Source organism: Canis lupus, chromosome 6 (assembly GCF_048164855.1).
Source record: "Canis lupus baileyi chromosome 6, mCanLup2.hap1, whole genome shotgun sequence".
In the NCBI taxonomy this organism is placed as follows: Eukaryota; Metazoa; Chordata; class Mammalia; order Carnivora; family Canidae; genus Canis; species Canis lupus.
Window position 1 is genome coordinate 72,289,048 of NC_132843.1, and position 13,841 is coordinate 72,302,888.

Consider the following 13,841-nt stretch of genomic DNA (forward strand, 5'->3'; position numbering starts at 1 on the left):
GAAGCCCCTGGCCACATGGCAACTGCTTAGATTCAAATTAATTAAAACTACATAAATTTAAAAAGTTTCTTGGTAACACTAGCCACATTTCAAGGGCTCAATGTGGTTTGTGACTCCTGTATTGGTCATTTCCTTTCCTGCAGAAGGTTCGATTGGACAGCCCTGCCTAGAACATCAGAAGGCCTCCTACAACACTTGGCTCTGATTAATCTTCTGATGAATGTTCAACTGCCATTCTATCAACACTGAGACATCCTAGTGTACTTTGTGCTTGAGACAAAGCTTTGAGGATGAAGATGAAAAAGATACAGGAAAAGATATGACCATCCTCAGGTATCTTCCAATCTATCTTTAAAAAAAAAACAAAAAAAAACAAAAAAAAAAAAAAAACAAAAAAAAGCAGATGAAGGATGAAAGCCATGGAGAGAGTGTATGAGCAGCCAGTGGGTAAACTCATATTGTAAGGATACTATCAGATCAATTGTGGAAATTAACGTCAGAGGAATTTAGGTACTAAGGAGGCACTAAGTCTTCATTTGGATTTTGACAAAAGAATGGGGACTGGATTCATGAAAAGAGGGGGAAGGAGAGTAACCAAGGTGGGGAAACAGTTTATTCAAAAGGTCCCACAAATCTGGAATGCCAGTCCTATTTTTCTGAAAGAAACCAGGATCTATGCTGAACTGTGTAAGAAACAGAGTAATTGGGTGGGGTGGGGTAGGGAGTAGTCTCTGGGTGGACAAGTGGAAGAACAACTAAAGAATCAACCCAACTGTGCACTGACTTAACACTGTGGCTAACTCAGACACTGAGCTAACCATTGGGGATAGAAATAGCAATGGAATCCTGATCTCATACTTAAGGAGCTCTTCATCTACACAGCCATAACCAACGCCCAAGCTGTCAGGATGGAAGGTGATATAACAGGTTTTACAAAATATGTTCTTGCGCAGTAAATATGCCTACTATATACCACATTCATAATATACACAAGGCATACATCTTACCAAAAACTGCATACTCAAAAATTACCACACACTTAGGTGTCTGACTTGTGGACGGGAGCTCAAATGAGGTAAACATGTGAGGGGCCTAGAATGAGCTGTGAAAAAGCAGAGTAGACATTCAAGTGCTTCATCCTGTAAGTGTCTTCATTTTTAACCAAAATTAACAAGCCATAGGCTACACAGCACGGTTTGGGTTACTCCTTTAACTTTGGACTTTTAAAATTCATCAATAACATAAGCCATGGCTCACAATCTACAGAGCAGTGTGTAGCATTAAGTTCAAGGTTAATTTTAGACCCTTTGTGAAGGAGCAGGGAGATGTGTTACAGGGCCTTAGCCTACGCTGGAAAGAATTCTCTGGCTTTCACAGATCATAATTGGGTTTCAGTGTGAAAGACTTTCAGATTTGAAGACAGAGATTGAAACCTTGATGCTACCACCTTTTATGGTTTTTCTTTGGGTTCCAACACCATGACTTTCACTGAAATTCCATTCTCTATTAGGATTCACTGACATTTCTTTCCTGCTGATTGCTGGGTACTACTACTGAATAAAATATTTATCTTTAAACATACATGAGCATATTTAAATTCCTTTAGATGTGTTATTTTTCTATGTGCTTTGTGTCAGTTTTTATTGAAATAACTGTCCACTTTTGCTATAACTATATAAGAAAAAACCCAAACGTATTCTATTTGGTGGTGTTGGGTTTCTGAAATATATTTGCGTTAGTTCCATATACTGGGGGAGTTTAGGCACATTAATCACTGCTCAGTAGATTTCTTGTGTTTTATTGCCTGCCGTGAACACTGATGACAGCATATTTCTTTTTAGCCACTTTTTTCGGGGTTATCAGAATACTGCTGCATATTCAGAACTGATGATTTCCTACAAGATTCTAATACACTGTATATCACTTCTTCTATGTTAAACATCTGTGTAAAATATGTGTGTAAAGTGCCTCATTTTCCAAATCATTTTCCTGTGGAATTGGAATGTGTCTTAAGCACTTAGCTGTTTTTTATGCGATAGTAACAATCCCTATAAAATTAGCCAATATTAAAAATACAGTAGTGCTGACTACTCAGTATTGGCAAGGGCATCCTCATGCACTTGTTGGTAGGAATGTAAATTTGCACACCTTGTCTGCACGGCAGGTAAGGAAGAGTTAAGCAGTATGCCCGCAAAAAAGGTGAGAAAAACCTTTAAGTTAGCAATTTTACATACGAGAATTCATCCTGGTTATGATACTCATCTCAATTTTGATTGACAACTGCAAAAAATTTGAATGACATGATTGCCAATAGCAGGAGATTAATGAAATAAATGATGGCATAGCCACATAATAGAATTCTACGTAGCCATTAAAATGGGTTGTTAGAAATGGGTTTGGTGACATAGAAAGGCAGTGCCGATATAATTATATCTCTGGAATAATAGCATTTGTTTTAAATATTATACATGTGTGCATAAAGAAAAAAAAGTTAGAATAGTTGTGAGTAATGGCTTTTGTTGAAGAGGTATTTTTCTTTTCCTCTTGGGTGAATCTTCTTAGTTTTATATGATAGGCATGCATTGCTTTTAGAGTTAAAACACTTATGTGAAAAAAAAACCTGCTACCTCTGGGCACATGCTCTTTGAATCAATCTGGCAGGAATGGCCCACATTGGGGGTGAAATCTGATGACCACTTTCCTTCCCAAACCTAACCCACCTAGCTCAGCTGTCCCCCACCAAAGGAGCAAGGACCCTGCTCACCACGCTGTCCTGGATGCACGGGGTTCGCACAAGCCTCTGGACTACATTCTCCACGGTGACTCCCAGCCAGTTGAGTGCTGCCCAGCACCAGAGGTAGTCATAGCCACCATGCCAGAAGCTCACAAATGCAAACGTCACAGCGGTGGAAAACAGTGTCCCCAGCAGGCCATGCTGGGACCCGCCTACCGGAATGTACACATACCTAGAGAAAGAAGAAGCTATTAGGAGCCATGCAGTGGGCTGTCCCTTCACTACCACCTGCACCTGCCCTTGATTCTCCTGTCACACATTGAGAGTGACCACGTGAAGATCCTTCCCTAACTCCAGGAGGCCAAAGAGCACTCCTTGAATTCTCCAACACACGAGAAACCAGCAGAAACACAAGCCTCGGTTCTGAGGGGCTTTGGGTCACAGGAGCACACACAGGCTCCACAGCTCTCATTACCAGAGCAAAATAACACTTACGCGAGGCAAGGTGAGGAGTCATAAATTTACAGTTGCTAAAAGGGGTGTGCCCAACCCTGGAAACCCAAGCACAGAACGGCAATTAAGCTTCCAGTTACATGGGGACACCAACCTTCAAGACAGGTATATATTTTACAGCTCAAACTATTATGTTTATGGTAAGCCCAATATTTGAGCACAATCAAGCTCCTAAATAACAGGAGCTGGGTACAGAACATGGTTGCCAAGACCCGTTGCTCCAGCAGCTTTCCAGGCAAGGTGCCCAGAAGGAGTAGTGACTTCACAAGTGAAGAGAAGAGTTCTGGGTTCACAGGTCAACCAGATTATTAACCAAAATGCACAGCGTCCCGGGGACATGCTCTCCACTGCTGAGGCAGCCATCTGACTACATATAAGTGGGACCATCTTCTTCAATGGGTATTTCCCAGCTGGGGTTGGACAAAATTCACACCTTGGCCCGGTAGAATCTGGAGAGGTAGGAGCATATCCTCCTGGCAGCAGCCTTTTAAAAAACTCCATAGGCCGCTGGTCTATGGTGAGTGCTTTTTTGTCCAACCTTCTTCCAGGAAGGAAAAATGTAATCATCATTTCCTGGATACGTAGTGTGTTCCAGGCACAGCACTACACACTTTACACACATAGCTTGGTTCGATTCCTTGAAGCACCATATGGTTTACACCTGCTGTTCCAGCGTGCCAACCAGTTTACAATCTGTCCTGTTTATATATTATCTTACTATTTTGTAGGGAATGTTATTTTGAGAACCATTTTTGAATAGACTAATTTTACAGACAAGTCAAAAAAAAAATAAAAATGGAAACCACTCCTCAGTCAATAAATATTTTTTTAAAAAACTATAGGATAGGTATTTTTAAATATCCTCCTTCACTCTCAAATGTGCCCCAGTTTAGGTAAAATTATATGATCAGCTTAAACAGGCCCATTTTGTAGGTGAGAAAACCGAGGCTGAGGAGTGAACTTGAGCAAGGCACATGACCAGGAAGGGGAAGAGCCTCGATGCACACCTGCAACTGTGGCACCAAAGTTAATGCTTTCCACTACACCTACATCTTACACTCCCATCTAAAACAAACCAGAAAGCACGTGGGAAGGTAGCCATTTCAGAAATAGGTGAAGCAAATCAAATGCCTTCTCTTGTGCAAGAACAAGACCATCTTGACAACTAAATTAGCAAAAATGTATCAAGCACTCACTACAGATTACCGGATTCTCCATCTGCTGTCAAGCATTTACTGCAGCCTCTGGGGCAGGCCTGGCATTATGGGAAACACAGAGATATAAAAACATTGTTCCTGCCAAAAAGGACAGGTATAGCTGTTTGTGAAACAATAGCAAACGTGTCCTGGCATTAAGCTCGATGACATGGTATAAAGTAGACGAGGAGAGTGTAAGAGTCTGAAGAAGGAAATGAGTGGAGGCAAGCGGACCCTAGCTGGGCAAGCCCAAGAGGATTCATTCTGCTGGGAAAGGGGGGAGGAGGTTGGCTGCTGCATCCTGGACCTAGAAGCGCCTGGACAAGGAGCCAGAAAAGCCTGACAACCCCAGGCGCGGTAGTTTTCGTTGATGTTCTGCTGCCCCCTAGAGGCGGCTTGGTTATTGGTGCAGAACACTCAGCAGAAGCAAAAACTGGGCCCCAATTCTCTACAGCCTCCCACCTGCGTGGAGGGAGCTGCTGCCCCACCACGGCACTCCACGAGGCTGCACTTCACTTCGTACAATGGTGTGTGTAAGAAGGTCGCATGCAGATGCAGATATAGATGTAGACAGATATAAATACAGATGCATATATATGTAAATATGTAGGGGGGTAGAGGGAGGGAGAGAGGGAAACAGGTGTTCAAATTCAGAAGTAGGAGGAATGGCTACTGTTGACAGAAACTGTGCACATAATTTTATAAAACCAGGTAACATTAATACCAACACTCTTCTCACCCAACATAACTATTTCTTGTTGACCTTTTTATTGCATCTCACTATGTGAAGGTGAGCTGCGCTCTACATGTCAGGAAATCCAGCGTAGAATAAAAGCCTCTCACCATCCACACCAATGGATTCAACTCAAAGGACACGTTCTCACGCTTCTGACAAGGCAGTGTCTAGCCCCATAATTACATGCACGGCTATTTTAGGGACTCTTGGCAATAGTGGGCTTTGTAACTTTGCCTTCCAAATGACAGCCGACACAAATCTGAGAATTCCTTTTATTCCTGAAATTCAGATACAGCAGGGCTCCAAGGACACGAGGCTGCTTATTTTAAGCCTAAAGAGGGTATGGCTTCCGGACTGGGAGATTATAAAAATCCCTTCTTCACTCCTAACTTCTGGAAGGCAGAGGGTGCATCAAAAAGGAGAGTAAACAAGTTATTTTCTTTTACAAATCCTACCAGTCTTGTGTCAGCTCCGTGATTAATAAAAACAGAAATATGTCTCTCTTTTAGAAAAGCAGTAGTATGACCCCACTTCCCGAGATCCACAGCACAGTGAAATTGATTTCCCAAAGGAAGAAAGCTTTCAGTATCACCTTCTCAGCAAAGTAAAAAATAAAAAGATTTTTCTTGTCAGTGACTGTGAGCTTGAGTCTGCACAGGGCCTGCCCCTGCCAGGCAGCCTCATGTGGTCACTGCTTGCAGAGAATGCTGCTTGAAGGAGTTAGCATCCACCCGCAGCCGCCTTCTTAATTTAAAACCATCTCACGGAATCAGCACAACATAGCAAACCCCCAACTCACGAGGAGGAACTTCTATAAAATGGAGATGTTATTAATAACGTCTGCCCTTTACTTAGTGTCCGTGAGCCAGATGCTTTATGTATACTACTTCTAATCATTACAACAACCTAGCAAGGAACTAATGACTAGGCCTGGTATACATGCAGGAGAGGTGAAATCTGAACCTAGAATGCTCTGGTTTCAGAACTCCAAGACCTATGACTTATTATGCCTTTTTTTGGGGGGGTGGGTAAAAGAAGCATTTCTTGGTGATATGTTCCTCTTATTTAACCAAATCTTCAAAGGTGCCTCCACAAAAACATTCACCAGCATTTTACTAACTGAAGAAATGTCCTTTGTAGGGAAGGAATCTTGCTGGGGAGAAAGATGCTTAGTATTTACAAAGGAGCTTGGGCCAAGGAGCACTGGGCCAGAACTCCAGAGGTGTAAGTACAAATTTTAAACAGACTAATGAGTTTCCTTCTGTCCCACAAGCAGATAATACGTGCTATCCTGACCAGGCTGGCATCCTGCAGATGTCTGACTACAAAAGAAGTGGGGTTTAAGAAGTCAATGGTTGGCGGGGGCTGGGGGGCTGTTGCTGAGTATGTGAAAGGAGAAGAAGATGTGCATCTCTCTCAGATCCACCGTGAAATAGCATCCTACAGATGGGGGGAGGGATGCGGAGAATCCATGTGGTAAAGACATTCATCCTAAAACCACAACACTCCCTTTTCCCAGGACCTACACAACAGCTCCTCAGCCTGGCATGTTACCTTCAAACTCTTTGCTGAGGACTAATCCCAGACCCCCTTGGGGTAAGAGGATAAGGGACCTAGGATAACGAATGCCTTGGTGTTACTCATCCGTGGAATGAGGCGAGGTGGGATTGCAGGGTCCCAGTCTTCAATTACCTATTGCTTGGCAGGGCTGGGGCAGGCAGTGGCTCACATCCTTTCCAGCTCTACCATATTTTTCCATCTTTACTTTCCACTGGTTCTCTTGGCAAATCATGAAATCCTGAACAAATGGGGCTTTTGCACCTCCACGCCTTTGGTCCTACCATGTTCACACCCTCCAGCCTCTCTGGTTTTCCAACTCCTATTCAGCCTAAAAATTTAGCTGATTTTCTATCTCCTTCCAGAAGTCTCTTGAATATTCCCACTCTCGATTTAACCCAGAGCACCTACTGTTTGTACCCCTGACTGAACAGTTACTCATCAAAAGATGTCTTCTCTATTACATTGTCATTTCGACTAAGTTGTCAGCTTCTTTCTGGAAGTGCTAGATGTGTGATGTGTGTACACACATGTGCATATGTTATTACATAGTTCCTATTCAACAGTATCTATGTACCTAGCAACATAATTTTCATAGCCTTCAACAGCTTTTAAGCCTGTGATAAATTGTTACCATGCCACAGTAATTAGGAACTAAAGGGGGATTGTAGGGTCGTGCCCCAGTTACTGGGAGAAACTTCAGAGGACACCCATTCCTAAAGAATACAGACACTTGAAGGACCCTGAAGTCTCTGTACACTTTGTAATCCCCCTTCCCCTATCAGAATCAAAACCATGTGACTCCAAACCACTAGACCTGTCTTAACTTCAGGAGACCTCACAGATGACAAGTACTAACTTGTAAAGACTAGACCCTTTAGTAGTGGGGAAGGGCAAGACTTCTGGTTGTGTTACCTTGTTGGTGAGGTGACCTCACCTTGGCTTCACCTGGGCTCTAAGAGGGGCTCCTGCTTAGAGATTTTTGCAGAGCTGGCCAGGCTCTCCTAAACTCAGCTCCAGGGCAATAATCCCTGACCTGACCCTGGCCTGACCCTGGCCCATATTTGTGTTTTCTCTCCCATAGCCCAATCTAGGTAGTGGACAAGGACCTCGTGTTTAGCTCTCACAAAGGAAGCTATAGATCTGCTTATAAAAAAGCTTTCTAAAGAAGATGCACGCAGTAAAGAAATCACTCTGTCCAGTACAGATCATAATGGAATTTTAATAAGTAAAAACCAGCAGTTGGTTAATGGGCAACTCTAGACTTTATCATCTCCAGAAGGCTAAAAGAGGTCCACTTTCAAAGCAGAGGGCACATTTTGATATGGGCTAATTCTCAGCTCTTTTACTGAGAGATGCTGGCTGTAAGTTTTATATGCAACTCTGAAAAAATTGCTTATTAAAAAATGCTATGTCCTATTTGGCAACAGAACATTGCAGAATTTATAAAATAGAGATTAAACTCCAGCTATATTTAGTCTACATTTAAACTTCCAGGTTCATGTAATTAGATGCCAACATTTTTTTTTAAATTAATCTTTTCGTTCCACAAAGTCAGTAGCTGAGTGGGTTGGGGTGCTGTGCTGATAAACTCAAGCTTCTAGCGTCTATCCTAGAGAAGCATTCAGCTCTACCTTCACAGACTAAAACCCAAACTCTAGGTCCCCCAGATCTCTACCTCCTCCCTGTGGAAGCAGTTGACAAGAGAATGAATGGCTCAGCCCAGCCTTCCTCATCAGCAGAACACAGTCCAAGTACCAACCGCAGCAAACTGGGTTTAGGAGACCTGTGCTGGCCACCTGGAGATGTGTCCTTGGTCCTGCTCTGCCACTTACCAATCTCTATAACCTTGAGCTTGTCAGTCTGGCCTGCTAAGCATAAGTGTGTACGTTGACCATACTCTGGAAGCACTAAAACCTTCTTTGGGTGTGAGCTGCTATGAAGATCAGAGGAAACAATCTATGTGTAAGGAGTTTGGAGATGTCAACACCCCATATGAATAGGAGGATGCATGCTTACTAATAATGAGCCAGCAGCACTGCACTTGCATTCAGGAAAAAACGAAACGCCATTGTCATAATAATCAGATGCCTTTCCTCTATCTTCTATAAGTATTTGTTTTTTTTTTTTAAAGATGATGGCATTTATTTTATTTTTTTTTAATTTTTATTTATTTATGATAGTCAGAGAGAGACGGAGAGAGGCAGAGACACAGGCAGAGGGAGAAGCAGGCTCCATGCACCGGGAACCCGACGTGGGATTCGATCCCAGGTCTCCAGGATCGCGCCCTGGGCCAAAGGCAGGCGCTAAACCACTGCGCCGCCCAGGGATCCCATTCTATAAGTATTTGAAGGTGCCAACACCTCTGTCCTGCTTGCTCAGAGATGTTCTTTACTTAAAACCATTAGACTAAAATATGCCGTGATCAGAACCAAGTTGCTTGGTGCTTGAGGGTCTAAACTGTAGATTCAACATCCCCCCATGCAGACCTGTTGCTTATAGCTAGCCCAGATGGAGGTCGTCTGTTCTGCAAACATCTGACATTGGCTAGAGGAACCTGTAGAGGGTATGTGGGTGTGTCAGGGTACAGTGGCCCCTACAACTTGGTCCATCACCAACATTTCACTTTCAAATCACTGCTGGCCTTCCACTCAGCTCCCCCTTGACCTACCAAGAACAAGAGCCACCTGACCAAATTCTTTCCCTATAATGGGTGACTACTGGGTGGGCAGGGCTTAAAGAAAGTGGCTTTTATAGTTTACTTATTCAACCAGTTTAAAGCAGCCTGGTAACGCTCCAGAAAGTTCAAGCCTCTGTAATACAGGAGTCTTTGCAGCACTACAATTCTCAGACTGGAACTAAAACAACATGCAATACTTCAAAACTAACTTCCAGTCACAAATGGAGGAAGTAAAGGCCCAGGTGGAGGTGACCACAGACAGGGGTACATGCTATTTCCCTCCATGGAGTTTCCACTCCTCTTCTGCTTATAAGCACATTGAAGCCTTGGCTCTGGGGCCTATGTCTATTTTGGGTTATAAATAAACACAATATAAAAGAGATTCTTTGGAGATTTGAGCAGAGGAGACAGAGTGGGATTTTATACTCTTTAGTGCTATGGAGCTGAGTCTAATCACTAATAAAAAGGTTCTTGAGCCTCAGTTTAATAACCACCAAGATCTCCTGGCTGCCTGCCTGTCTCCCCACCTTCCTCCCAAGAGGATGCTAAAAGCATCTATAAGCTTCCCTGGGCCAGATGAAAAGGAGGGGTGTATGGAAAGTCAGACGAGAAGGGGCAAACCCAGATGTCTGCATGGTGTGGGTCTGTAGGATTCTCCATCTCACAGTTGCAGGGAAAGGGTTGAGGGGAAAGATGCCATCTTCCTCCGCTCCTAACACATTTCCCCACTTTTGCTTCATCAGCGTATCTCAAGCCCTGGATCAAAATTACAACAGTCCCGGGCACATGACTCCTCTCATAAGCAATTGTTCTAGTTCTCTCATATGCTTCCTTTTGGTCTCTGCCTCTCACCTGCATCCTATCCAGTGCCACCCTGCTGGTGTAATCTTCTAACTTATGGATCATGACTGTTAGGGTAATGTTCACTATAAAAATGAACTTGTACAACCCAAAAGTTGCTGCATTAGTACAATGCCTTGAGGGTCTCTAGAACAAAGTGCTCTGAAGACAAGTGCAATAAAGAAATACCTAACGGACGGATGAAGCATTTCATTCTCCATCTGGGTTTATGGTGTAATGATTTGGAGACAGTCGTGTTAGACAGGGCCCCACAGAGGCAGGGCCCACGGCCCTGGCTGGTACATAGTCTATATTCCCATAGCAACACGGTATATCTTACACATAAAGTCCAGTTGGTTGGTTATTCAGGCCAAAACAAAAATTAACAGCTAAGGAAAAGAAGTTGCAACTTCTGTGTCCTTGGGGAGCATAGTGTCTGACAATGGCAGCCAAGTCCTTGTCTTCAAGGAGTCCTGCCTACAATGGATTCCCATCGTATTATGTCCTAAACTAAAACCTACCTGTTTGGATTTTACAAAGTCATTCTCCAATTGGCTCCCTCCTCTGCCACCAACGCCACCTTCTGAGTTTCCAAAATAGATTTCCCACTCCAGCCAGTGAACTTCATTCTCATATAAGTCTGGGCCCTCTGACCATGCCAGCCTTTCCCCCACCACGGAAGACCCCTGGCTATCACTGTCACCCATTTTCAAAATGGGTTCAACATTCACATCAAGGAAAATTTCCCCTGCCAATCTCACAGAATGCTGGTGGCCCTCGGATTCTCCATCTCTTCAGAATTCATGTATTCACCGTGGCCTAATTTCCTTAGACTTGTTGACTCTGAATTCAGGGGTGCTCACTAAGTCCTGACCAACTAACTTCCTTCTTTCCTTCATCCTCCTCATTTCCCTGATTCACCTTCCTTCCATTTCTTCTTTTCTTTGACTGTACTCTCTAAACAAAAGATGATTCTCCAGTTAGAATGTATGGCTTCATAAGTAAATGTCATCATTCACGTCTGCTGCCACACTGTCCTCTAAGGTGCTGTGGGTTTTGCAGAGTAACATTTAAAAAGTCAGACTAAATCACAGATACCAACAGGAGGTGGCCTGAGCCAGGGGACAGTTGGCAGGGACTGAGAAGTGGAACGTGTGCCAACTCCAACTTCCCCAGGAAGCTGCCAGAGCTACCCAAAAGAAAAGGGAGATTTAACCAAAAAGCAAAACTTCAGTGTTAAATGGTTTTTTAAAAAAGATTTTTAGAGGGGGGTGCAGAGGGACAGGGAGAGAGAAACTCAAGCAGACTCCACACTGAGCTTGGAGCCCAATGCTGGGCTCGATCTCACAACCCTGAGATGGTGACCTGAGCCGAAACCAAGAGTTGGGACACTTAACCAATTGAGCAACCCAGGTGCCCCAATGTGTTGAATGTTTTTAAAATTAAAGCACCCAAATTGGGAGGTTTAAGATTTGTGGTGTTAACTTTAAAAGCTTCAAATAAAACCACGGACATGCCCATCAGTGTTAGGTATCTGTGAGAGGAGGGTGTTCTCGAGGCCAACAGGAGCGTGGCTTTAATCCTTCAACTTTTTGATAATATCTCTTCCTCTGTCATGAATGTCACTTCCAAGTCCAACGCATATTTTGGCTATAAGAGAAGTACTGAGCTGAAGGGTCAAGACCACTGTAGGAAGTAGATTAATGAACGAGCCCATACACTCTACCTTAGAGCATAGAGAAGGGTGGGAGTCTGGATGGGTAAGTCACAGTCATGGACTTCAGTGCTGGTTCCTTCCCTGGGCCTTGGTTTACAATCAAGAAAAGGGCTAATGGAGAACTAGGGGGTGAGGTCTCTATAGCTTAGAACATGAATGTTCTAGAATGATCAATCAAAATGGCATGCTGTTTTGCTACTGGTTTCTGCTAAAAAGAGAGGATCTATCTTTTCTAATGGATTTTCAAGACATGGACTGCCTGAATTATGAGCTTATGCTTCTGAGTTTCCCATTTCTCCACCTCCCTGCTGCCATAAAGCTAACTTGTGAATTAATGTGAAATGCATGAGGAAAGGGTTATCTGAAGGAAGCCTGCAGGGAATCCTGAGTCAAGGTGATGAATCCTTTCCTGGTAGCAAATTTCCACCCACCAATCTATCTTCTTTGCCAATTCAGACACTTATATTCTTGACCTTCTTAAAGAGTAACAGCCCATTGGTAATAAAAATGCTCATCTGGGGTGGCCATACATGGGGCTTAATGCTCAGAAAGGAGAAAAGTGGAAGAAAAAATGCCAGCGGATATCACACAGGCACCATTTTAAAAACAATGCGATTTGAGACTGTTTTCAGGAAGAAGAAAAAGAAAGGTCTCAGGCACCGGAGTGATTTTCAAAAAATAATCAAAGCAAAATGGCTGCTGGTAGTAATAATGAGGCTACTCCCTCTCTGGACTGAAGTCAGCACTCTGACAAATCAGCTCTGACAGAACTGTTTCAACTGTCTCTCATTTATCATAATTATGATCCATAATCCCTATCAGGCATGATACCTTTTAAGGCTGGGCTCTGGAAAGGAAAACTGATAATGCTTGGGTTTGGGTACGAATGGCAATAAATCTGTAGCAGCATCCAACACAACCACGCTAGCACAACATTTACGGAAACAAAGCAAGAACATCGTCTCATGCCCGGAAAACAATGCCCCAATAAGCATTTTTCCCTTAATGCAGTGAGAGGCTGCCCAGATGACACTGCTTATTCGAAAGATCCCATGGTAATTGAATGAACTCTTGAGTGCACATTAGAGATTAATATTTTAAGAGCTGGCATTTCACAGAGACAGTCTAAGAGTGACATTCAACGTGTGTTACAAAAGGCAGAGTGTTCTGTAGATTAAAAACGCCACCATTCATGCAGTAAAATCATAAGAAATCCACAGATGTCAGGCGTGGACCTGGATATTAACACGGTAATCCGTGTTGCAAAGCAGTCCCATCCTGGGGATTGAGGAAAGAAGTGGACTGTAAGAACGGCATTTTACTTGCTCCCCAGGCTCCTTTTCAGTGTGGTCAAGATGAGGAAAGAAGTTATATGGGTTGGAGAGTACTGTGCTTGACTTTTACCTTCCTCCTGAGAAAGGTGGGCAGAGAAAATGAGGAGTAATCAAGTAGTACTCAGCCACAAGGGGCTAATGTGGCTGCAGAGAGAAACCAGGTCTTGAGTCTGGAAAAGCAGAGAGGCAACTGGGGTGCAAATGAAAGAAGGTGCTGTTCTCAGATCTTCCCTCCCACATCACGGACGGTCCTACCATCCAACACTACGGCCAGTGAAACTATAGATAAGAGCAGCTCCCAAGAGGAGCCATTTCGTGGGAGCCAAGGAGCAATAGTATCCCCTTGGAGCTCCTATATGCCTATGGAGCCTCATCTGTCCAGGCTACATCCACTAACACAAATCTAAGGCCCAGTAACCAGTCCAGAAAGCCTGGGCTTCCAACACCATCAGCCTTCCTGATAAGAAAGGAAAGAGCATGGAAGAAACACAAATCGATCTGAGTCATGTGCCCAAACACAAGGTGTAGGGCAGA

At 43.5% G+C, this 13,841-nt stretch overlaps 1 protein-coding gene across 6 annotated transcripts in view; it reads right to left on the reverse strand.

Moving 5' to 3' along the window:
* Positions 1 to 13,841, reverse strand: part of HHAT (hedgehog acyltransferase) — a 346,103-nt gene that overhangs the window by 103,392 nt on the left and 228,870 nt on the right. For 5 of the 6 annotated variants that reach the window (XM_072831173.1, XM_072831169.1, XM_072831174.1 and 2 more), the window contains one exon: positions 2,765 to 2,966. In XM_072831173.1, coding sequence (XP_072687274.1) covers positions 2,765 to 2,966 — 202 coding nt within the window. The remainder of the gene's footprint in view (positions 1 to 2,764; positions 2,967 to 13,841) is intronic. The other variant, XM_072831170.1, reaches the window with a different exon arrangement.